The following is a 23,651-nucleotide window of genomic DNA, read 5'->3' as shown; positions in this document are numbered from 1 at the left end:
ATAAAAGACAAAAAGAGAGAAAAGCAACAATCTCAATATCTTTCAGAAGATCAACAGTGACATCTAGTGTTAAAACTGAACATTGCATAACAAAAATAAAGAAAAGACAGCAAAACACTCATTTACCCCATTTATTCTACAAGAAGACAATAATTTAACGAAGCACCACTTTCAGCGACAAATTTAACAATAAGCTCAACCAGTTAACCAGTTCCAGTTAAATTGTTCTAAAATACATAAAAAGAATCACACACAAACTTAAAAAAGCAACAGTGAGAACTTTTCTTACATTATTTACATCCAGAAGTTTCTATGAGCCAAACATTTCAACCAGGTGTACTACAGAGTCACTCACTGGAGGTTTTATAGGTCAAACATAGATAGATTTTCTGAAAGAGACCAAATACACTTTGTTATGAAAAAGTACAGATTAACTGAGATTTTCATGATAAATGGTTTGACTGAGCTGCTTATTATAAAAGTTATTTGCCTCACAAATGCTCCCTGGACAGGACAAAGTGGAGATGCCATAAATTCAAAATAAATAAATAAATAAACATATAAATAAAGAAATAAAACTTTCAGTAAAATATTGGGGGAAAAGATGTAATTTAAAAAGTTGTGTTGATTGTTTGGATCTCGTGTTGGCGCTTATGCTTTTTTTAGTGCCAAGTGCAGAGTTTTTAGCTAGAGTTAGTTTTTAAGTGATCACAGACTAATTGTAATAATGCTAGTAACTTTACCAGGAAGTAAATGTGTCTGTGCTTGCAAGTGCTCCAGTATAACATATTTATAAATTTTTTTCCATCTAGTGGTCGTTGACAGCTGGTGCAAGAAAAATATGACGAACACAATGAAAACACTCAAGTTCCTCTTTGAATCTTTGTGTCTACGATTAATCTCAGGCGTTTTAGAGGTAAAAGCCAGATCTTTTGAAGAGGGGTTCTGACAAGTATCTTACCTGTCGTAGATGGCTCTTTGAACAATCTGTTATGAGAACAAGTTTAGTATTTTTTAAACCTGGGGCTAAAACATGTGGAGTCAATACCAAAGGGGATTTGAAACAACTCCGGCCTCAAACATGTCACAGCAATTTAGATAAATGCTATTTTACAAACCTGTACACGGCTGTCAATTTATTACACACCTATTCCAACATAACTATTATAGTATTCTTGCAAGTGCCTCTAGCTGCATTTTAGGCGTTACAGCTAGAACCATATAGATTTCCATATAAATGATCACGTAACGCAAACTTTACTGAGGTTTTCGAATCAGACAGGAGGAGTTTTAACAATCCTGGTTTTGGTCCTACTCAAACAGGCCATTAGCTCGTTGATCTGATGAGATTCAAACTGTGTTTCTCAAAAAGGATGTTGTGAAATAAGCTATCTACAACAGGTAAGATATTGTTTCTGTAAATGCACCATTCACAGACACACACATTGGTATTTTCTCCCATTTTGTTGCCTTTTTTTTGTAAAAAAAATAGTTTTTTTTTACATTTTGTATCAGCTTATGTGAATACAGCAGTGTTAATGATGGCTAGAATGATACAAAAAAAAAAAAAGATCCCTTGTGAAATTACCTCAGCCTTTCTGAGATGCGCCTGTAGTGTTGTGGTGTCTCTTTAAAGGAAGGGGGAGTGTAGGAAAAAGGGACAGAGGCAACTCGAGATGAATAGAAGGCACCAGAACCACCTACCATGACCAAGTGCGCTGTAAATGTAGGACAGAGATTCGAGTGGAGTACAAACGGATCTTCGGGCGACAGATTGGAGGGAGAACCATGTTTGGATGTGCCTCATCTGAGTCAAGGGTTTTTCACTATGGTGTCACGGTCGATCATCGCAGGGACGCAGGGAAACTGGTTTTCCTCCCAAATGTTTCCTGCGTTTTGCAACGGGAAAGGAGAGTGGCAGTAAAATACACCTCAGCGGCATCTTTCTGATTATCAATGGTAGCGTTGCATAATTCAGCCTCATCCATCGCAGCTGTTTGAAGAAGAAGAAAAAAAGGGAGGAAAGACGCCAGAGGACTGACTCCATCCAGCGGCTGCCTCCTCGGCGGTGCCTACAATTGTTCGGCGATGCCCTTTCCTCTCTCAGGAAGGACTTGCACACAGTAGCGGAGGGAAAGCGGCTCGTGTGTGCGCGCGTGTGTGTGTGGGGGGGAGGATGCGCCTGACGCTGGACGTGTGCTGCATTCAGGGAGATTCGGCACCGACGGGAGCTCCAGCACCAGCGGCGGGCCTGGGAAGCACCCAGCTCCACTGTCTCCTCCTTTTCCTCCCCCCCTGCAGGACCATGCTTGCGTGAGGGATGAGGCTGTGCACAGGGACGCCAGGCCAGAGCTGCGGCCTACACCTGACAAGAGCCGGTCCCCCGACTGCAAGAAGACCCGCGGACACACTATCACCATCACATCAGCATCTTTGGTACACACGCGCGCGACTCACGAGCTTCTCGTGTTGCATGGAGGAAAAAAAAAAAAAGAAAAAGGAAAAAAAAAGAGAAAAAATATAGTAGTGCGCGTGTGGGGGCGCGTGCGCGTCCGTGCACGTGCTGCTGGGTACGCGGGGATGAGGGCGGGAGGAGGGAGGAGGTGTCTGTGTTCTCAGCTGTACATCTGTAGTCATGGCAACCAGATCCTGTTAATGGATGTCACTTTTTTCCATCCTCAGCTCCTCGCTTTGCTTCCGCTTGTCTTTCTTTTTTTTCTTTGTGTAATATGTGTTTGTATCTGTGCGTGCATGATGTGTTTTATTTTTATTAAAGCATATAAAGGGTGATTTTTTTCTTCACATTTTTTGTGGCGTTTTTTTGTGTGTCCACACACTAGAAACTGCTGGGTTATTTTGACAACTTGATTGTTGGCTTAAAGCTTTTGAGTCATAGGTTGTGTTAGTTTGATCAAATGTGTCCCAATGATTGGGTCCGATAGGAACTGTGTCATTTCTCACAGTCTTTGTTGTTGACTAAACTGGACCTGACTGGACCGCAGGTTGATGCCATAAAAAGTGAGGTGAAGATGATAAATTGTAGAGATATCTTTAACCCGATTGGCTTTGTTGAAAATTTTAGTTTAGACGCTAAATTTGCTTTCCTAAAATTACACTGCTCTGCATCTAATAAAGTCTTAAAATCTTGGATCCTTGTTTTGAGACTGATATACTAAACAAGTGCAAAATGTGTTAGATCATTAATATTGTTAACCTGGAATTTTTTTTTCTTATTTCAAGAAGTCTTACCAAGTGCAATTGTCTTACTGCACTGGCAGATTATTTCACTTAATTTGAGAAGATTCAGACTATAATCTAGTAATGTGTTGCACTGTGGTAGGTGCTAGCTAGGGCTGCACGGTGGCTTAGCTGGTGCAGCTGTTGCCTCTCAGCAAGAAAGTTGCAGGATTGAATACAGACCAGGGACCTTTCTGGGTAGAGTTTGCATGTTCTCGGTTCTCTCCTTGCATGTTTGGGTTTTCTTCAGATACCCCGGTTTCATCATACAGACTAAATACATGACTGTTAGGCTAATTGGTAACTCTAAACTGAATGGTTAGTCTCGTTTGTGTCCCTGTGATGGACTTGCAACCTGTCCCCCCTTCACACAGTGGCTGCTGGATATGGGCATCAGTGACGCTGAAAGGAAAAAGTGGGTAAAGATGATGCCAGGGCTGGGTCACAAACAGGAATTTATTTAACCCAGCAGTTTTTTTGTGTGTCAAAGTTTGTTTGATTAGAATCAGGAACATGATCATGATTAAACGCGTTTGTTTTGGCATTTATGTGGCTTTGGGTGAAAATTAAAAAAAAGTTAGTTGTTATTATGTATTTTTAGTTTGCAAGTTTTCCTTGACTTTGTATAGTAGGTCTGCATGATATTAGGAAAATATGCAATTGGAATATTATTGTTGAATTTTGCAGCATCCGGTGCGACAAACTCACATTTTCATCACTCTCTTCTTAGCGTCACACTTTAAGCAGCATTTTTAACATCGTTTCAGTGATGTTATTCTAAACCAGCTGCGTGCATTAGTGCAGAAATATGTTACTGGCATCTAGTTTGGGAATACTTACTTTGGGGATATTGATAATGCACGATATTGTGTAAGCTATTTTTTTTTACTTTTGCCAGTGAAAGTCAGCTTTCATGTTCTGCTTTATTTTATGTTTTTGTTTAGGGCATCAGGTAGATCCAGGAGCATGAGCAGGACTTTGAGCTGCGGGAGCAGATGTCTGGGTATAAGCGCATGCGGCGACAGCACCAGAAGCAGCTGATCGCCCTGGAGAACAGGCTAAAGGCCGAGATGGATGAGCACAGGCTCAGGCTGCAGAAGGAATTAGAAACACAAGCAAATAACACTTACATTGAGCTGGAACGACTGGCCAAACGTCATGTTGCTCAAACAGATAAAGAGGTAGCTGGTCATAAAGGAGTGACTGAAGCCGTGTTGTGTGTTTTGCAGAGGAATGTTAAATGTGGTAATCTCCATGTCTCTTCACAGATGAAGTCAGTTGCATCTGAGGAAAGACGGATTCAGCAACAAATTGTTGCTCAACAAAAGAAAGAACTGAGCTCCTTTTTAGAGAATCAGAAGAAGGAGTACAGGCTTTGCAAAGACAAGATCAAAGATGTAAATACTTTTTTCTAAATATATATATATTTTGTGAAGTTATTTTCTGCACGTCTTCAAGCCGTACAACCATCTGTTGTGTTCCAGGAGATGACTGAAGACCTTTGTTCGACCAAGGAAGAGAAGCAGGAGCGTCTGTCTCGGTACAAAGAAACGATGCAGCGCTCCCAGGCCGAGGAGGAAGCTCACCTGCTGGCCCAGCAGAGGCTGGTCTACGACCGCAGCTGCCGGGCCCTCAAACGTCGAAGTCTGCTCCGGCGGCACGAGTTCGAACAGGAACAGCTGAGAGAGGTAATCGGATTTCCTGACATTCCAAAAAAAACCAGACAGGTGTGGGCCAGTTCTGGCACTGTTCAAGATGGCATTCCAAAACTGGCCTGGTTTAGTTTATGTGGCGCTGGTCCCATGCACAGACCACCTCTGGCAAACCACATCAGGGCCACCAAAGGGCCGTCGTTACTTAATTTAAGAATATTAGCGCCTTGTATGGACCAGAACTGGGCCAGACATATTTTACTATGTGGGATTATGCAAGATGATGTGAGACAAATTGCTAAAATTCAAACCTCAAAGACCAAATTGTGGCTGATAAGCCTTGTTTTTGCAGTTTACAGTTTTGAAATACTTACTTTCCTACAAGATTAAGATTTAATTCCAGCTCTAAGAGGTCACAAGCCACCAAAAATGGTCCGAGGAAGGAAAACCGGTAAACTATTTTGAGGGTCATGCCGGGTCTAAGTATTTGCAGGAAGCAAAGTGTTGTTTGAGTGTATTGAGGAGCTGTTGTAGCTTCACCTGTCAGGATACCTTGCATCTCAGTTTGCTGTGTATAGGACTACATATAACCATAGATTTGTCATGGGGCTGATTTTAGTTCATTACCAAAAGGGCCAACAAGACATTTTACTTGCACTTCACTTGCAAGTTGCACAAGTTTTCAGTGAAATAAAAAAAAAAACCATGCAAACATGACAAAAACAAAGTAACACCCTCGCTCTTCTTGTGCCAGGAGCTGAACAAAAAGAGAACCCAGAAGGAGATGGAGCATGCCCTGATGATCCGGCAGGACGAGTCCACCCAGGACCTGGAGCACCGGCAGCTGCAGATGCTGCAGAAGCTGCGAGTGGAACTCATGCGGCTGCAGCACCAGACAGAGTTCGAGAACCAGGAGGAGTATAACAGCCGGCGGCAAACAGAGCTACAAAGAAAACACAGTCTGGAGCAGCGGCAGCAGCCCAGAAACCTCAAGGTGTTTACAGCCTTTTCTTGGGTTCTGCATCCTGCTGGAAGGGGTTATGCAGGTTTTCTAATGACATGTTTTAAAACTTTAAATCGACGTTGTTCCTTCTTTTAATCTGCCTTTTATTTACGTATGATTTGACAAGAATGCACTTTACATTCAAATTTATTTGTGATGTCCAAATAAATATTTGTAAAGAAAGAAAAAAAGAAAGACGCTGATCTTGTTGCCATGAGAACTGCGTCCTCCAAAACATGTGCCAGCTTCACAAATGTAAATAATTTCTGCTTCAATTATATAACATTATTGTTGTGAGGAGCTCACTTGCATGAATTGAAACACTCAAGAGCATGGCAACAAAATTCAGTTTTTTTATCCAAAGAACCCGTTCAGCCGGTTGAGATGTTATCAGTCCATTAAATGGACGTTATTAGTTTTAGTTTTATTAGTTTTTCATTACTTTTAACACATAATTTTATAAGTATAACAGTATTTTTAATTGTTCAAACGTAGCTGGGTGATTTTTAAAACATATTTCTGTGGTTTGACAACCTCAGAAGACACATTTATTTTTACTTTACACGGTCTTTAACCTTAGTGGCTTTATGCCTCATATTAACCAGATTGCATGAAAAACCTTAGTGGCTTTATGCCTCTGAAGCCATTCTATGGGAGGGAGAACCCACTAGGCGGCACAGTTGGGACAGTCTGAAACCATTCTATGGGACTAATAATGGCTAATAAAGTCCATTTAATGGATGATAACATCCGAAGCGGGTGCACCAGTTGAATTTAGGTTTTGGCTAGGTTAGGGTTAGGCTAGGGGTAGGGTTAGGGTTATGTTAGGTGTTAAGGTTAGGCTTTGACAGCATTTAATTTTCATCTTTCGCTGAGCTCAAAGTTAAGATTGAATTTTGACCAACTTTTAATCTGTGTCGTGTGTATTGCCCATGCTGGAGCAGATGCTGGAGATGCAGATCAAGAAACAGTTCCAGGATACGTGTAAGGTGCAGAACAAGCAGTACAAGGCTCTTAGGAACCATCAGCTGGAAGTGTCTCCCAAAGGGGACCATAAAACTATCCTGAAGAACCTGAAAGAGGAGCAGACACGTAAGCTGGCTGTTCTGGCTGAGCAGTATGAACAAAGCATCAACGAAATGATGGCTTCACAAGCGGTAGGAAGGAGTTTCAGGTCACTCTACAATCAATGGTTCACAATATCAGTTGTTAAATACCTACAACACCAGCATCTTCACTATTTCTTTTTTTTTCCCTTCTTCTCCAGATGAGATTAGAAGCAGAGCAGGAAAGCGAGTGCCAAGCTCTGAAGCAGCAGCTGAAGCAGGAGATGGAGCTCCTGGACGCCTACCAGAAAAAAACCCAGTCACAGATGGAGGCCCAACATGAGCGAGAGCAGCAGAAACTTGAGCAGAAGGTTTCCATACGGAGAGCACACCTTGAACAGAAGGTATGTTTAAAAATCAAAGCAGTGCTGAAATGCTTCCTAAAATTACCTCAAATGGCACCAAGAGTCCAGGAAGGTGTTTCATTAGCTCATAACATTATTATAGCAGCACTTTTTTTTGGTAGATCTTCCCAGAAACAGATTCTTATACTTTCACCCTGATATGTAACACAAAAACTTGGATTCACTTCTCTGAGAGTAGTCCTGGACCCACAACCTGTTCACTGCTGCGCATGTGGCTGGGTACAATACAACAGTACAGCTCCTCTTCAACAGTAGAAGTTTACAGAGAAAGAAAGACGTGCAAAAGTCTAATTTAAATTTTCTATCAATATTTGTATAAAAAGACAACAATTTTACGTATTATGTAATATTTCTTATTCACATTCAGAAGAACAACAAGGAACACCCAGGACATGGAGTTACTCGTGCTTAGAGCAAAAGAAGACTTGTTGATGAGGCGAGCCTTGAAGTGACTGTAGCACCATCAGTGACAGCATTAATGATTCTTTCCTGACATCAAAGTGTTTACTATTCAGTAGCAACTTTAGAACTGCAAATATTAAGAAAAAAAATGTACCACCTGGATAAAAATGTGTGAAACAATCGTGTTTAAAGTATTTTGGTACCACTTTACAATAAGGCTCTCCTTGTAGATGGCTTATAATATGTGTTTCTAATAAATTATTGTGCTTACAAGGTAGTAAACTAGTCTGAAATGTTTAATATAAGTGGTAAATGGACAGTACTTTTTAGTATCTTTCTACCCAACCAGGATACTCAAAACACTTTACAGTACAATCTGTGTCCTCATTTACCCATCGACACAGCACTCTACTACTCTACAAAGCTAACATGTACAGAATTATTCTATGGAGACTAATCAGTGCTTTAAATCACATTCATACACTGATGGGACACACATAGGCATTGGAGGTGAAGTGTCTTGCCCAAGGACACAACAAATGAGACAGCTGGGACGGGGGATCGAACTGGCAACCTACCGGTTCCAGGACGACTCCCACTCTGCCACAGTCTCCCTTTAAAGCACTTTAGATGTAATATGTACATGAACAGATTTGGCTCACTATTTGGCAAGAAACCAGACAGTTTTGTCTCTTTCTTGTCCTTATTTAATGCATAATAATCACTTATTAGTGTTTTAAAAAGTGTTTACAGCTGAATTATTAACCTATCTATATTTTTAAGGGAAGCCTTATTTTAAAGTGGTACCAGCATACTGTTTATGTATTAGAGCCATAAATGAGGATTATATAGGTTTATTTTTTTGTATGAACTTTTTTGTCTTTAATTTTTGTAATCAACACCAAGTAAGGTAAACACAAGCTTAAGTTAATGTTATTGTGAAAATTTGGACTTTATTTTGAAAGTGTTGCTTCCTGTAAAACCTTGATCTGAGTGAAAAGGCCTGAGAAAGAAGCCTTTAGCCATTAGCCTTGTATATTAAAAATGATATGGCAAATATGTAGAAGAAGAAGGTTGGTAGAGCTGTTGCCTTTTAGCAAGAAGGTTGCCGGATCGAAACCAGGCTAGGGACTTTTCTGGGTAGAGTTTGCGTGTTCTCTCCATGCATGTGTGGGTTTTCTCTGGGTTCTCCAGTTGAGAGGGTGAATGGTTATGATGGACTTGCAGCCTGCCCAGGGTGTACCCCATCCCTCACACAGTGACTGCTGGATATGGGCACCTGAGACCCCTGTGACCCTGTAAGGAAGAAGCGGGTTATGGATATATTTTGCTTGTTGACTGTTTTTTTATGACACTTTATCAGATAAAGGATTTTTTGTTAAATTCCCAGTTTTGCATGTGTTGTTTTAATGTGGCATCATTTTAGTTTGTAGGATGAAGAAATACAGTATTTTTTCTATTTGATCAGCTTAAACAGGTAATATCTGGTTGGTTTAAAAGCAACTTTAATTAGCACTTTTGTTTGTTTGTTTTAGCATAGGAGAACTGTTGACAGACTAAATTGGTCAAAAGGTGAGGCTCAGAAACTCACAAGTTCCATTCCTTGCCATGGTATCCACGAGCAAGACACTAATCCCTACTTGCTCCCCGGGTTTATCTCCCCTGTGATGAGTCAAATGCAGAACACCAATTTCCATATTTAGTATTAAATTTTACTGACCTCAGCAAACATTTATTTTTACATTCAGTACACACTTGGGTCACGTCAAAAAAAATTCTGATAATGTGACATTTCTGACATTTCAGTTTCACTGATCAAAACAGACGCTAAAATTAGCCCTAACATATAACTAAATAACAGTCATGGTGTTTGCTGATTGCAGATTGAAGAGGAGCTGGCTGCCCTCCAGAAGGAGCGGACTGAAAAGATAAAGCACTTGTTGGAACGTCAGGACCGAGAAATGAGCACTTTTGACTCAGAGAGCAGAAGCCTCGGTTTCGGAAGCCTTGGATCTCTGGACTTCCCCAAAGAAGACAACAGATGAAAGTGGATCTATCTTTTTAATAGACAACATATCCGTGCCCTTCTCATATCCTTGTGTGTGTGGATGGGGGAGTTTGTCACATCCGCCGCTGCGGTGACAAAACCTGGACAACCTTCTCTGCTATTTTTCTTCTCTCTTAGATCTTCTAATTGAGGTGTTCTTACGTGCAATGAGAGAAACTTGATACAGGGAGGGAGAAACGGAAGAATCGTGTCAATAAAAAGGCAGTGTTTGGACACTTTTCCTCCATGCCATTTCCTCTTTTTGGTATGAAACAAATAAATCAGGAAATTTTAGTAAAAATGGGCACTTTGATATGTTTAAATAGAAATCCATCATGTTCATATGGTTCTAAAAAGTGTGTGTTACATGGAGGGACATTGTGGAATGTGAACTGCGGACTCCCCCGTAGTGTTAAGCTGCTTTGTTTGATTTATTCTTTTTTAATTCATTGAAGTTTTGTTGTATTTATTTTAATCTCTGAATGTGAAAATTACTGTATGGGGGATCATTGGGGTTTATTTTTAGTTTATTTTCAATCATACTTCCATGTTGTGCTTATGCATACAGTATATTGTGGTCCCTCACTTTTTTCTAGGCAACAGATTCTCTCTTTTTTTAAATTTATTTGATATGTAGAACTAATTGGCATTAGCTTGACCAACCTGTTTATCCTCTCACAAGTCAAGATCCCACTTGGTAAAACTGCTTATTATTGCATGCACTTTAAGGACAAATTCAGGTTGTGAAGTGAAGCATGAATCTGTCAGAGATTTTAGCTGTTTGTAAATAAGTGGTCATAGCAAGGTTTTTTTTGTTCAATTTTTATTTTAAGCCTACTGGACATAAACAACGTGTTTGACATGATTTTTTATTTTTATTTACTTATTTTCACAAATGCCTTTATTTAAGTTGTGCCTGAAGCAGATTTCAGTTTTTGTGTTTGTTACTATTATATCTATATTTTACTGATTTAGGCCAGCACCATTTTGTTTGTCTGAACTTGTGAATCATTTAATGTTCACTAATCTTGTAAAAGGAAAAATGGTGAGAATTGTGCTGTATAATTTTTGATATGAATATTTGTACATGAGAAACATAGCTAGAAATATACAGAGACACAGGTCTATTACTGATATAGCTTAAAGAGAAAAAAAGTTTTGCTTCTTTTTTATAATATTGAGAAATGGTCATACAGTAGTTCAATATATTGCTAAGTCAAAACAAAAGACTTTCAGATTGTATAAATGCTGGTGAATGGAATCACACACTTCTTACAATATCCGTGTGAGGGTCTGGAACCGACGTGGGTCTTTGGGTTAATTGAGTATTTTTTGTGTTTGAGGACAAGATTTGAGATATTTTTCACCGTGTTCATTAGGTTCATTGAACAGGTTGCACAATTATTCCATTCGCAGTGAATGGAAAAGGAAATTTTTTGGTGCTTAAGTTCTAAATAAAACCACCTTTAGCCTTGTAGTTTTTGTCTTAGAGAACGATTGAGTTTCACAAAATGCTCGCATTTTGCTACCTTCCCTCTGAGTCAAAACACTATTAATGACCCCTGACCTATTTGGAGCACCCCAGGCAGTGAATCACCCTAAAAAATAGACAATTGGGTAAATCCATTTGATCATTTTTGAAATGTTTAAAGTCTTGAATGCAACCCTGTTTTGTTCAACAGGCATCTCTATCTTCTTGTCGTTTTACTTTTTCAAATGCTTATATTGGGTCTAATTCCTCACAGGGGCTGAAATTACAAAGTATTTCAAAAAAAGAGGACTCTAATAATAACCAGTTTCTGATGGCAATAGAACCTAAATGCTCTTGTTTTACAAGCTGACAGCTAAATGCAGTCGGACCAGATGAGTTCTGAACTTTCATTTGGTTTCTCAGACTTTTCCACTTTCATGAACTTTCTGAAATCTGATCAAAACGTTTCTCATATGCAGTAAGGAAAGGGCATTTTGTCCAGTCACATCTTACTGAAGCTTTGTGGACCAATGGTTGCAGTGAAAAAAAAAGTGCTGTTGGGGTGCTTGTTTGCCTGAGAGCTTCAGAACAACAAGGAACCTTACAATTTGTGTAAATTTTAGGTTACTAGAAAGATGTATTTAGTTAGAATATAAAGGGGACTTTCCTAAAGAATTTTATTCACCATTTCCTGTGCAGTTCGAAGACAAAATAAAAAAGATTTTGTTGAAAAAAAAAGAGAGTCTCATTTAACATCCTGCCTCCTGTGACAGTGCAGTTCTTTGTACATGTGGTTGAATTTCCTTGCAGTGCCCTTTTATGTGGCATACAACTTCACACATTTTCTTTTTCTTTGGTGGGAAACGCCACTGCGACCTACATTGTGTGATTTTATTTTTTTTTAGTTTTCTATAACTCAAAATGTGGGGTCGGACAGAAGTAAGATAACTGTACCTGAAATGGGAATGGAAGGTGAGAGGGAGCTGGAGCTGCGAGGGACTTGCTTATTTTGACGTGTCGATTGTGGTGTCTGCACTGTGTGTTGCTGGCAGGAATCCTACCGTAGTTTCCTTGAACTGTCAACATCTGCAGCAGTTACCTGTCTCACCACAACCCTACTTTTTCCCTGTACGGGGCACCTGGAAAGCCCCCAGGCTGGCAGAGGGGTATTCAGCCTTCACCTGAAGCAGTGCCCAAGGCGGGGTTGTGGTGCATTGAGTCCCCCCACCCCCCATCTTTTCTCAGTTACTCAGTGGTTTGACATCAAGACAGTGTTAGCTGTTTTGAAAACAAGATGCAAATATCACTATAAAAACCTAGAGGTCACGTCAGATCACAACAATTCCTTTCACTTTCAGCGAAAAGTGAACCTGCCATTTCCAGTCATAGCAAAAACTGAACATGTGATTCAGACTCGTGAGACATCAAAAACACAAAAAGGCTATGACCTGGTTAATTTATAGCCAGGAGCTCCCAAGCTTTTTTCCCACAAGAGGGTAGGAAAATCTATCGGAGGGCTGTGAGCCAAATGTGATACACAAAAATGCAAATATTTTTCAAGTTTAGTTCTTTAATTTTTTAATGATTAAGCTAGCAACCAGTACAGTCCTCACATTTTTTTTATTTGTTTGTGTAAATAGACTTTTTTGCAATGGGTGTCTAAAGTGCTTTTTAGAGGGACACAAACAAAGAAAAGCACTCAGGATTTGAAAATTCAAGATGGCCACCACAGCTAATTCCAAATCGCTTTAATTCAGCTGTGAAATGTTAAGCGGAAATTTTGTGACCATAGCTGAGAATGATCCAAAAATTATTCTAAATTAACTTATTTTTCAGCCATTTTTAGACGTACAAAGCTGATGATTAGTGTAGAAGTCACCGAAAACTACCTTCACCAAACCCTAAATGCTAATCAGTAATTCAAGATGGCCACCACAGCTAAGTTTAAAAGGCTATCCTTCAACCATTTTAAGTCTTACTGAGATGCAATTTGTTGTGAATTAGCTAAGAATGATCGCATGCTGATTACCAATGAAAAAAAAGTGTGCAAATATTGGTGGGGACTGTCCCTGTCAGACCAAAGTTGGTGGGTATGTGTCCATGCCAGTCCTTTAGAAAGTTATGCTTATGACTGGAGGTAAAATCTTGATTGTGGTATAGAATGGCTGTAATTATATGAATAAATTCATTTTGCAGGCATTCCATTTTAGGATGGCCACCAAGACAATGGCTGAAACTCAGCCATTTTAGAGATGTCAACCTAAATTTTATGTGATAGTTGGTATGATAGTAACTGTCAGCTCTGGCTGTCTGTTAGCAAAATATCTCTTCAACCAATGCAAAGACTTTTGGGAATTTCCCAGGAGTTAATCACTTCCTGTACCTCTACAACACATTGGCTGTGTCTCAATTCATGGGCTGCATCCTCATGAGTATGTAGCCCACAAGGGCCACATGGGCCACATCCTTCCCAGTCCGGGTAGGCTGCATAAAACTGCTTTGAAATGAAACGGTCTAGTCTTCGCTTGACGTATGTTTATGTTACCAAGCGCTACCGTGTTACCATAGTGGTTTTATATCATGCGCCTTCATACTTAAAATGTGTTGGGATGTGTATTCACATGTCTTTTCACTGGAAGATTTTCACAATAAAAATGCCACACGTTAATAAATAAATAAATAAATAAATAAATAAATAAATAAATAAATAAATAAATAAACAGGGTAATAATTTAGCTCCAGTATCAGTACTTGTAGTTGCATTTTATTTAACTTCTTATTGCAGCATGAAGTTCATCAGCTAAGTTGCTAAACTTACATTTAAAAACAAATTTTTTGATCCGTGATGAATTTCCAAACTCTGCACTGTCTTTCTGTTTGCTGTCGGTGCATTGAATCCTGGGATATCCTCGGCTGGGAAGGATAATTGGGGGAATTCTTGATTTTCAAGACTCTGTGGACCCCACTCCTTGGCTGCATGATGAGGAGCCTTCGAATTGGGACAACACTCGGCGCGGGACAGTGATAAATGCTCCCTCATAGGATGCAGCCCATGAAATGAGACAGACATTTTAAGTTAACAACTTGAGTGATATGAATTTCTTCATGGAAAGCTAGGCTTTTCACATGTTTTTTTTTTATCAGTGTGCATTGCCAATGCAATGCACACTATTGTGATTCGTTTCCCATTCAAGTCATCTCCAATTTGCCATGCTTCTCCTCCTGCATACTTTGTCCTAGAGCTGCCATTGTAGTTTACCGGTATATCTGTAGGGCTCCTGTGCCAAATGATGGCTATGTCTTTTGGTACCTGTACAACTTATAGTTTTTGAAATGTTAACGTTGAATAATTTATAATGGGAGTCAATGGAGCCTTGTATTGGTCCAATACTGCCCCATGCTGTATCAACTCAGTACTGAACCAAAGTTTAATAATATTTAAAGTCAGTAGTTCAGTGTTTACTAAACTAATATGCTAGCATTTTTGATGTTTTACTATAATATTGTCCTAATAATGCTTTATTGTTATAATATATTGCAGGTTAGTGTCAAGAATTGCATTGGCAATGTGGCCTCTTTCTGCACAAACCAACTCCTGGCAATCCTCTCTGCCACAGCTCCAATGGTCTAATTGGTCAATGCCTTGGGCTTTCATGTGGGAGATCAGGATTCAAAACCCAGTGACAGCAACTTTAACAAAAAATCTCTTCAAAATTCATATTGTTACACAATTACCCTCATTAAAAAAAACACCTGCTGACTTGACAAGCACAAGCTGGTATAGAAAACACATTTGAACTTGGTCACCATTCATTCTGCAAGTGCACTTCTGCAGGCAAAGCCATGCTGCAATGACATGCTACATGGCAATGCACACTTGTTTTTACATCGTAAAAACCCATGGTCTAGTTATTATTATCATCCAGTACTTTTTCTAATTTATTATTTTTATTTTTCATTATTTAACCAGGCAAATCCCATTGAGATCCCAGATCTCTTTTTCAAGGGAGGTCTGGGCCTGAAGACAACCTATTATATGCAGAGAAAATCCACGCAAGCACAAAAGAACAGGCAAACTCCACACAGAAAGACCCCAGGTGCGAACTGGGGATTGAATCCAGGACTTCTTGCTGTGAGGCTTCGGTGCTAACCACTGAGCCGTCGTGCCACCAACACGCCGGTACATGTTTCTCAATAATTCACTGGGAGTTTCATGCAGATGTGACAGTTTTGTCATTGGTATCAGTGGAAAATTTGACACATCTGCTTAAACAGCACCGCATAAATGTTTGGTTTTCCTAAAAGGTTCTCATTGTTTTATACATGAGAATTAACATAATGAAGGAAACCCAAGTTTGGTTTTTATGTCTTCACAGCACAAAAAAAAGAATAACAATTACATGGAAGAAGCAACGCTGCGATGTGTCACCATGAACTCATCGTCTGATAATCTGACAGATGCTGCAGCTGTAGCTGTTGTGACACAAATCACATGCATTATTCTACGCAGACCCTCTCTTTTACGTATATGCCAAAGTTTATGATTGTGAAACGCATTTCCCATGACCTCAGTGACTTCCTCTGCAAACATAAAAACTAAACAAAAAAACCCCAGCTGTGGTCAGAGAGGTTGATAAAAGAGAATTCAACAGAAATGTTTGCCACCATCTAAATAAAAAATGAGAGCAGTCGAGGAACATTTGTTGCCAAAAGAAAAAAAAAGAGAAACCTTAAAAAAAATAAATAAATGAAAAACCCACAACTTCTGCATTCCACCTCATCCCACTGGTCACATTTGACCTTTTTGTTGACATAAAAAAGTAATAAAACTTTTAACACGTAATGACTGCAGGATTAGATGTTTTTGTCATAAAGTTATCTGCTAAATACTTCACTGATGTCATTTTTTTTATCTGAACCCAGGAGAATACACACACAGGCTTTACAAAAACAGATATATCCCAGCTTCTTTCCAAGAGCTGTGGCTCTACTCAACCATTCTAAATCCCAACTAAACTGAACTTCAAAAATTCCACCAAACTGCGAAAATAAAATAATTTTAAAAAGTACATATTGCTAATTTGCAAAAAATGTTTATTTGTATTGCTGTATAGCTCTTACCCACATCATCTGTAAATTCCTGTAAATTATATTTTAGTCTTTTCAAAGTCAAAATGTAATTTTATTCATCCAGGCACTGAGATTACAGACCTTTGCAAGGGAGGCCTGGAGGCAGCCTCTTGCATGTATCTTTGTGTTGTGGAGCAAACTGGAGTACCCAAAAAAAAAAAAAAAAAAAAAAAAAAAAAAAAAAAAAAAAAAAAAAAAAAAAAAAAAAAAAAAAAAAAAAAAAAAAAAAAAAAAAAATTTAAAAATCCACGCATGCATGACAGAATCAACACCACAGACAGACCCCAGGTCAGAGGTGGGGATCAAACCCAGGACCTTCTTGCTGTGAGGCATCAGTGTTAACCACTGAGCTGCTGCAGAGGTGCACCTAAAGAGTGTGAATGAACATTTATTAAAAACCATTTCAATGTTTCTGTTGGTTAAATTGTGATTTAAAATAGCATGGTTCATTTAATTACTAAAGATATGAATGCTGTCGACCTGTGTTTGTTTAGTTATGCTACTAGAGTGAAGACACAGCTGCTGATCCTTGACTTCCCAAACTGTTAGAATATAGAGTTTTACGACTGCTATTAGACAGGTGGACTTTATATGTATGGTTAGGTCTGAAGTGGATCTGGACAAAGGAACTAGTATAGAAGATTGCATGGTTGTTTAACAGGAGGACACTCAGCCCCTTTGAAGGGGACCATTTAAAAGTACAGAAAGGCTGTTCGTGTTACTGACATTGTATGTATTGTACCTTGTCTGTATAAAAGAAAGCTCAACCAGATCTGCTGCTTGTTCGTCAATCCTTGTGTCTTGATAATTAATTTATCCAACAGTTTCGTTAGATATTTTCCTAACAAACAGACAAGATTGACATTAAAAGTTAATAGGACAGTTGCATCAATAAATCCAGTTGTTTATGGGATATTTTGCTAACAATACAAAACAAACACCCTCACAGATAGAAAAAACAACACTATCACAATTTGCCTTTGGCGATAATGGACATCAAATTATATTTTTGTGAACAGTTATTCTCATTTTTACTTCTTCACACAGAGTTAATGTTTATTTTCTTGCCTTTGCTCTGTAGATGGAGCTAAAATTCCTCCATCTGCAGAAAAATGAGAAGGTGTGAAGATGAAAAGTGAACTCATTTCTGTGTCAGAAAGCGGTTTGACCAAAACCTTTAAACAACTCTTTGTGGGTGTGCTGACATGAATTTCGTCTGAAGTAATTTAAACTTAGCCACAGCGTATAACTTACATGCAAAACTAATCAAGTCCTTGCTTTATATATTTGTGCCACCTGTGACCCATGTGTCCAGACTGGGCGTTATGCCCCTACATGTCTGTGCAGACAGCAGACCTGTGAAGCATTGTTCAGATTGAAAAAAAAAAAAAGACAAAATAAATCATCTTAGAAAGAGGGTAAGAAATTCTGGGAAATTCTGTTGCCTCACTTAGGGCACGTCATTTCCTCTTTTATGACAAATGTGTGGTTTCTGTTTTTTAAAGAAGTTTTAAAGCAGCGTGATTATGACAAGTCCACACAACTTGATTGTGAGAAGCAGAGGAGAATGAATGGTCATGTAAAGAAAATGCGTTTTCAACGGTTTCTGGAAACAGCAGCAAGTAAGTCTCACTATATTTAACTCATATACATCTTAAAATAAGAGCTTAATTTTTTTAAAATTTCTATTGTGCAGTCTATATTTAGTGACTTGTGGCTGCTGTGAAACTAAATGAAATTTGCAGTTTCCTGCATGAATGAAGCAAGTTCAGTTAGTCTGATGCTTGCATTGGCTGGTTTGATTGAATTTGTAATTATGTTAATTTATAAAATACAATCAGATGACCCTTTCATCCCCTCTTCTCCTTGTTTTTGGAGCGAAGAGTGGTTTTTTTGTCAGTTTTTTTCTACACTTTTGGTTTTCAGGATGAACTTCTCTTTAATATGAGGTAGTATTACCGTAACTGACCATTTCTGTTTTATTCAGCATTACTCTATTTCCTGCTGCTGCTGGCGGTTTATTCATCAACAAGTGTGGCGGCAAGCAGAAACCAGTGTGGGAAGGATTTGAGACAGACTTTGAAGCTCACCAACCTCGTTTACCGGGAAACTGTGGCTCTGACCAAATTATACGTGAGTAGAACCCTCATGTGCTTGTCTAACCCTCCAAAAAAAAAAAAAAAAAAAAAAAAAACCCTCCAAGTTTTCAAATAAAATGTATTTTCTTTTTGTAGGTAGCGTCTCAAGGAGATGGTTTCCAGCAAGGCTTCTGCAAGGCTTCAGTGAGTGGCATCCCAGACCCTAACATCTCCGGGCTGGAGCCCTCAGAGAGGATAGCGAGCATCTACACACAACTCCAAGCCTTCCTCCTTCACCTGAAGCAAGTGCAGGAGCAGCAAGAGAACCTGCAACCCCCAACGAGCCAACTTCTGGATCAGCTCACCAAGGTTACGGCCTACAGCAAGAGGCTACTTGTTCGTATAAAAGCTTTTTATTCCGTCCTCTTCCCCAACCTGCCGCTGCCAGAGCCAGCGGGTGGACCCACAACACTACCCCCGGCTCAGAACGTCTTCCAGCAGAAGGTCTACGGCTGCGTGGTCCTGACCACCTACAAGAAGCTCCTGCTGAACATTTCTAAGGAGCGAAAGACTCTGAAAAGCAAAGTCTGCGGAACGAGGAGGCCGATGAACACAATGAACTTCTTTAGATGACCTGAGGCTGGCCTTAGGCACAACGTTCCCAGCTGCACTTTACACACACAGCTGATGAAAGACTTCAAAAGATGAATGAGTATGAAGGTGGCGGGTACATCACTATTATGGAATGTATTTATGATATTTAATATTTATTTTCTCGAGTGCTTGTAGTGGGAGAGAGGCGGTTCAGCGTGTGTTTTGTTCGGTTGATGTAAATTCAAGCTGCACTGTTGGATTATGTCTGGTTGCATTCAGAACCCAGAAAAAGGAAAACATGCAGTCTGTACGTACGTGTCACGCCCCGATGAAATAAAAAACGTTTCTGCAACTTTAACAAGTCTTTTATTTTTAACAAGCTTAAGAAATGGATCATGTGCTGTTTTCCAAATCCTTCCATCAAGAGAGAAAAATAAAAAATAAAAAAAATCAGGAAGCTGCTGAGACGCTGACTGTGTGATATCAACTCTGAGTGACGCATGTGTTCAGCGCCAAGCTGCATCAGATAGGAAAGATTTCTTGTCTGGTCGGTCACAAGGTGTGTGTGTGTGTGAGTGTGTGTGTAGGGGTCAGACAACTGTAAGAGTGAGCAATATGCGGTTTGAATTCTTGCGTCTTTGTTCCGATGCACATGAAAGTGTTACAGTGAGGTGAGCAAAACAAAAAGACACTTGGGATCCTGAGGAACTCTTCGTGAAAATAGTTATCCGGCCACAGACAAAACCATGAAGCCGTGTCAGCAATAAGCTTATGAACAGGAAAGATTTCCACTGAAATGAAGCAATTTTAGTCAAACTTTCCTCACATCACAAGCCTTCAGGAAACTAGAAGTAGATGGGGGATTTACTCTAGGTCATGAATCAAGTTCCCCGTTTAGAACTTTATCTTATTTAAAGCACAGAGGGCACCTCAGGTCAACAGCTTTTATTCTGTCTGGATTAGCTTTTATTTTTAATTGAACCTGAGGAAGTAAAGTCCACTCAAATGGGTCCAATATCCAGTGTAAAACACTGTTTAATCACCTGATATTTTTAGGTTGAAAGCACCAGAAAACATGGTTCAGTTCATTGAGGTTTGCACAGCAGCACGATGGCTCAGTGGTTGGCACTGACACCTCACAGCAAGAAGGTCCTGGGTTCGATCCCCACTTCTGACCTGGGGTCTTTCTGTGTGGAGTTTGCATGTTCTCCTCGTGCTTGTGTGGGCATCCTATTGTACACCACACCCCACCACAAAAACATGTACAATAGGTTGTTTTTAGGCTCAGGCTGCCCTTGAAAAAGAGATATCAATGAGATTGGCCTATTTTTTAAAAATAAATACAAATAAATAAAGCAGCTCTCCTCAGATCTGGACTTTTACAGAATCATTGCATCACCTTGACTCTTTTTAAAATATTTCTGTTGCAGATATGCTGTTATCTTTGGGATCATAAACCTGTTTGGTTCATGCATCAGCTGTCTGAAATGTAGTCAAAGTTAATACTGCATGAAGCCCGGGTCCTGTGGCTGCAAAACAAGCCCAGACCACCACACCTCCATGCTTGTGGTGTCATATTTGGTTTTGACCAAACATGACTTTGCATCATGACCAAATATTTCCACATTAGACTATTTTTTTCATGTCATTTAGATGCAGCTTCACTAACTAAGACATGCTGCGTTATCTTGTTTCTTTTACAAAAAAGAGACTTTTCCGTAAAATTACTTAATAGAAAAAAGAAATAGAAACATTTTCTTTTTCTGTTTTGTGGTTCATTCTGTTGTGAGCAGGATTCATTCTCAAGAGACTTAAACAAACAGGTAATACAGAAAATACGACGGATCAATGTGCAGCTTTCTGAATACCAATAATGGTAAACATCAATAAGCCACATTAATTAGTGTAAACAAGGGCAGCACGGTGGCTCAGTGGTTAGCACCGACGCCCCACAGCAAAAAGGTCCTGGGTTCGAGCCCTGGTTCTGACCTGGGGTCTTTCTGTGTGGAGTTTGCATGTTCTTTTCATACTTGTGTGGATTTTCTCTGGGTACTCCGGTTTCCTCCACAACACAAAAACATGTTCAATAGGTTGCTCTCAGGCTGCCCTTGAAAAGGAGTTCAACGGGACTTGCCCGGTTAAATAACAATAAATAAATAACTAAAATGTGTACAAAGCACATTTATGAAAAAACATCATGCATGTATAAAATCCTTATAATGCACTTTTATATTATTATAAATAAGTTTAACTGAAGCATCATTGTTGAAGTTCAAAATGATGTAATCGTTTATGAATGTTTTCACCTGTAGAGGGTAGTGTTGTTCATTAAATGAATGCAAAATGTTAAACCATGAAAATTGTTTGATTATATTAATATTATATTAAATATTTAATTACAGTATCACATCTGTTGTGCATGGTTCCCCTTTGATTAAACTATCTTAAAATTTCTAGCTCAGTGAAGAAGGATGACCACATGCTCAGTCATTGTGGTTACTGCATTCAGCATAAAGTTCAATCAAGAACTTCCCTTTTTGTGACTTTCATTTTGTTTTCCACTTCCTGAAGACATTTTTAAAAGAACTAAAATTCACTGATATTGTTTGCCAACATTTTTATTATGTGGTGTAAGAAAAATAAAAGATAAAACCTGTTGCATATTTATCTTTTTCTCTCTCTCGCTCAGCCTGTTAAGAAATTATTTCCATTAGTCATTGTTTTTCAGCAGTTTGATGATGAATATAGTGATAAACATTTACATAGTCAGTCTCCCCCGCTAATCATCATAATCCTCCTCTGATGGGGAAGCACAACACCAAGGTTCAACTAAATAAAGACAGAGCTGACAAATTTAGTCTTAAAGAATTTACAGTAATCCTACACAGCAGCAAGGTTATGTCCTTTTTATTAAGAAGTGCACATGACAAACTGAAGCTTGATTCACAGGTTTATTTGTGCAAGCATGCACACAAGTCTGATAAAACAAGCACGCACGCACGTGCACACACACACACAAACACACAAGGGCTTTATATCATAGTATAAATTAATGGTGTCCCGATATAGATACTGGTATCGGTATTAAGCACGATACCAGTATTTTTTAAAGTACTTGTACTTGTTCAAAATGCCTCAATACCCAGAACTGATACCAGTTGTTTTTTGCGTGAACGTATAAAGAAACATTTATATTTTTGAATGTGACCACCTTTAGACTCCAGTGTGAATGCAGCCTGTGTGCACAGAAGATGATGTGACATCACATTCAGTGTGCTGTTTTCAGGAGTAAACATAGATGCTACTTGGTAACAAACATAGGTTAAATAATTATTTGACATGCTTGTTTAGTTCATCGTTTACATTTGAATCTGCCCCTGGTCTGCTGCTCTGGTGCAGCATGTATTTATGGAACAAAGCGACGAGCTGGAAGTAAAACTAATTATAGTATCAGTCCAGTAATTTTAGTGTCAATACGGTTCAACAGCAATGTTACTATTGTGTTTCTGTGGACTCTCAGTCATCCAGGACATGGAAAATTAATAAATAAATAAATACAAAAAAGGCAAAGCAAACTGGACTTCAGTTCTGTAGCTGAAGACATGTGGATCTACTATATTTAAACAGCATGACTCAAGGTTAGTATCATTATTTGGATCGATCCGCTCACCTCCATCTCATCTGATATCTTATTTAGTACCAGGTTCTAAATAACAGCAAAGTGTTTTTGTAATCATTGTGTAATGTTTAAGTTCTAACTCAGTAAGTACAACTCAGTATCATTGAGTAGCCAAACAAAGTACTTGGTTTGAGAAAAAACTAGCATCGGTACACCCCTAACCTCTAACAAGGTTGAGTCAGGTCCTCTGGACGGGTTCTTTATTGAAAGATGTTGTCTTTTGTTCAAAAGAATTCTTCAGGACCTGACTCACCCTTTTTAGATTTTTTAACTGGGATTATTGAGAATGTATCAGAACAGTATAGTATAAACATCATCTGCAAGACAAACCTTTACATTTGTGATCAATAAAAAGAATAGAAATACTAAATATTCTTCAAGCATTACGTGTATGCATGTTTTTTTCTGTCAGAGCTTTGTGTAGCTTTTCACAGTGAGAGAACATTATTGCTTGCAATAAAAGTAAACTGATCCGCTACATTTACATTGCACACCTTTGCATAGTTGCTGAATGTTGGGCAAGGCCTAGAGTCAGTAACTACAGAAAAACAAGAAGCCTGTGAAGGCATAGTTGCCATTTTTAAAGCTTTCCTTAAAGTGATTGCATATTTGACTGTAACTCCTCACTTACACAGGGTCGTTGTATCCATGTTTAAAAAGCGAATGCTCATTTTTGATTCGATCTCAAAGCCATCCAGTAGCTGCAAGAACAAAACAAACCAAACAAAACTATTTAGGTTTTCTCATGTTAAGAAGCATATTAATATATTTAAACACACTTAAAAATGTTGTGCTGAGCTGAAATTTAAAGTTCTTTAAATCATCCTTATTTTCTTTGTATTTTGCTTCCAAGCAGTCAAACTTGTATTTTTCAAGATATATATATA

At 38.9% G+C, this 23,651-nt stretch overlaps 3 protein-coding genes across 3 annotated transcripts; 2 read left to right on the top strand and 1 right to left on the bottom strand.

The window, feature by feature from the left end:
- Positions 1-1,625: 1,625 nt before the first annotated feature.
- taok3b (TAO kinase 3b) lies at positions 1,626-12,021 on the top strand. Its single transcript, XM_014003745.1, has 8 exons — positions 1,626-2,436; positions 4,182-4,418; positions 4,506-4,634; positions 4,722-4,925; positions 5,644-5,883; positions 6,837-7,049; positions 7,160-7,342; positions 9,649-12,021. The coding sequence occupies exons 2-8, from the start codon at positions 4,233-4,235 to the stop codon at positions 9,808-9,810; spliced, it is 1,317 nt and encodes a 438-aa protein (XP_013859199.1). The 5' UTR covers positions 1,626-2,436; positions 4,182-4,232; the 3' UTR covers positions 9,811-12,021.
- Positions 12,022-17,559: 5,538 nt separating this feature from the next.
- Positions 17,560-19,505, top strand: m17 (IL-6 subfamily cytokine M17). Its single transcript, XM_014003666.1, has 3 exons — positions 17,560-18,035; positions 18,401-18,546; positions 18,648-19,505. The coding sequence occupies exons 1-3, from the start codon at positions 17,888-17,890 to the stop codon at positions 19,122-19,124; spliced, it is 771 nt and encodes a 256-aa protein (XP_013859120.1). The 5' UTR covers positions 17,560-17,887; the 3' UTR covers positions 19,125-19,505.
- Positions 19,506-22,017: 2,512 nt separating this feature from the next.
- LOC106514411 (calcineurin B homologous protein 3) lies at positions 22,018-23,465 on the bottom strand (the record flags this gene model as incomplete). The annotated part of the gene is given in 1 exon segment (XM_014003665.1): positions 22,018-23,465. A coding segment is annotated over 1 exon segment (78 nt), but the record flags the coding sequence as incomplete, so codon positions are not given.
- Positions 23,466-23,651: the final 186 nt, after the last annotated feature.

Source organism: Austrofundulus limnaeus, unplaced genomic scaffold, assembly GCF_001266775.1.
Source record: "Austrofundulus limnaeus strain Quisiro unplaced genomic scaffold, Austrofundulus_limnaeus-1.0 Scaffold20, whole genome shotgun sequence".
In the NCBI taxonomy this organism is placed as follows: Eukaryota; Metazoa; Chordata; class Actinopteri; order Cyprinodontiformes; family Rivulidae; genus Austrofundulus; species Austrofundulus limnaeus.
This window is presented reverse-complemented; position numbering and strand designations above follow the sequence as displayed.

What these genes read in the sequence shown, in the direction of transcription:
- taok3b (XM_014003745.1), top strand. Translation starts at nt 4,233, where the DNA reads ATGTCTGGGTATAAGCGCATGCGGCGACAGCACCAGAAGCAGCTGATC. An exon ending in AACAGGAACAGCTGAGAGAG is followed by an intron (nt 4,926 to 5,643) that starts GTAATCGGATTT and finishes TTCTTGTGCCAG; the next exon opens with GAGCTGAACAAAAAGAGAAC. An exon ending in AGCAGCCCAGAAACCTCAAG is followed by an intron (nt 5,884 to 6,836) that starts GTGTTTACAGCC and finishes ATGCTGGAGCAG; the next exon opens with ATGCTGGAGATGCAGATCAA.
- m17 (XM_014003666.1), top strand. Translation starts at nt 17,888, where the DNA reads ATGACAAATGTGTGGTTTCTGTTTTTTAAAGAAGTTTTAAAGCAGCGT. An exon ending in GTTTCTGGAAACAGCAGCAA is followed by an intron (nt 18,036 to 18,400) that starts GTAAGTCTCACT and finishes TGTTTTATTCAG; the next exon opens with CATTACTCTATTTCCTGCTG. An exon ending in TGGCTCTGACCAAATTATAC is followed by an intron (nt 18,547 to 18,647) that starts GTGAGTAGAACC and finishes TTCTTTTTGTAG; the next exon opens with GTAGCGTCTCAAGGAGATGG.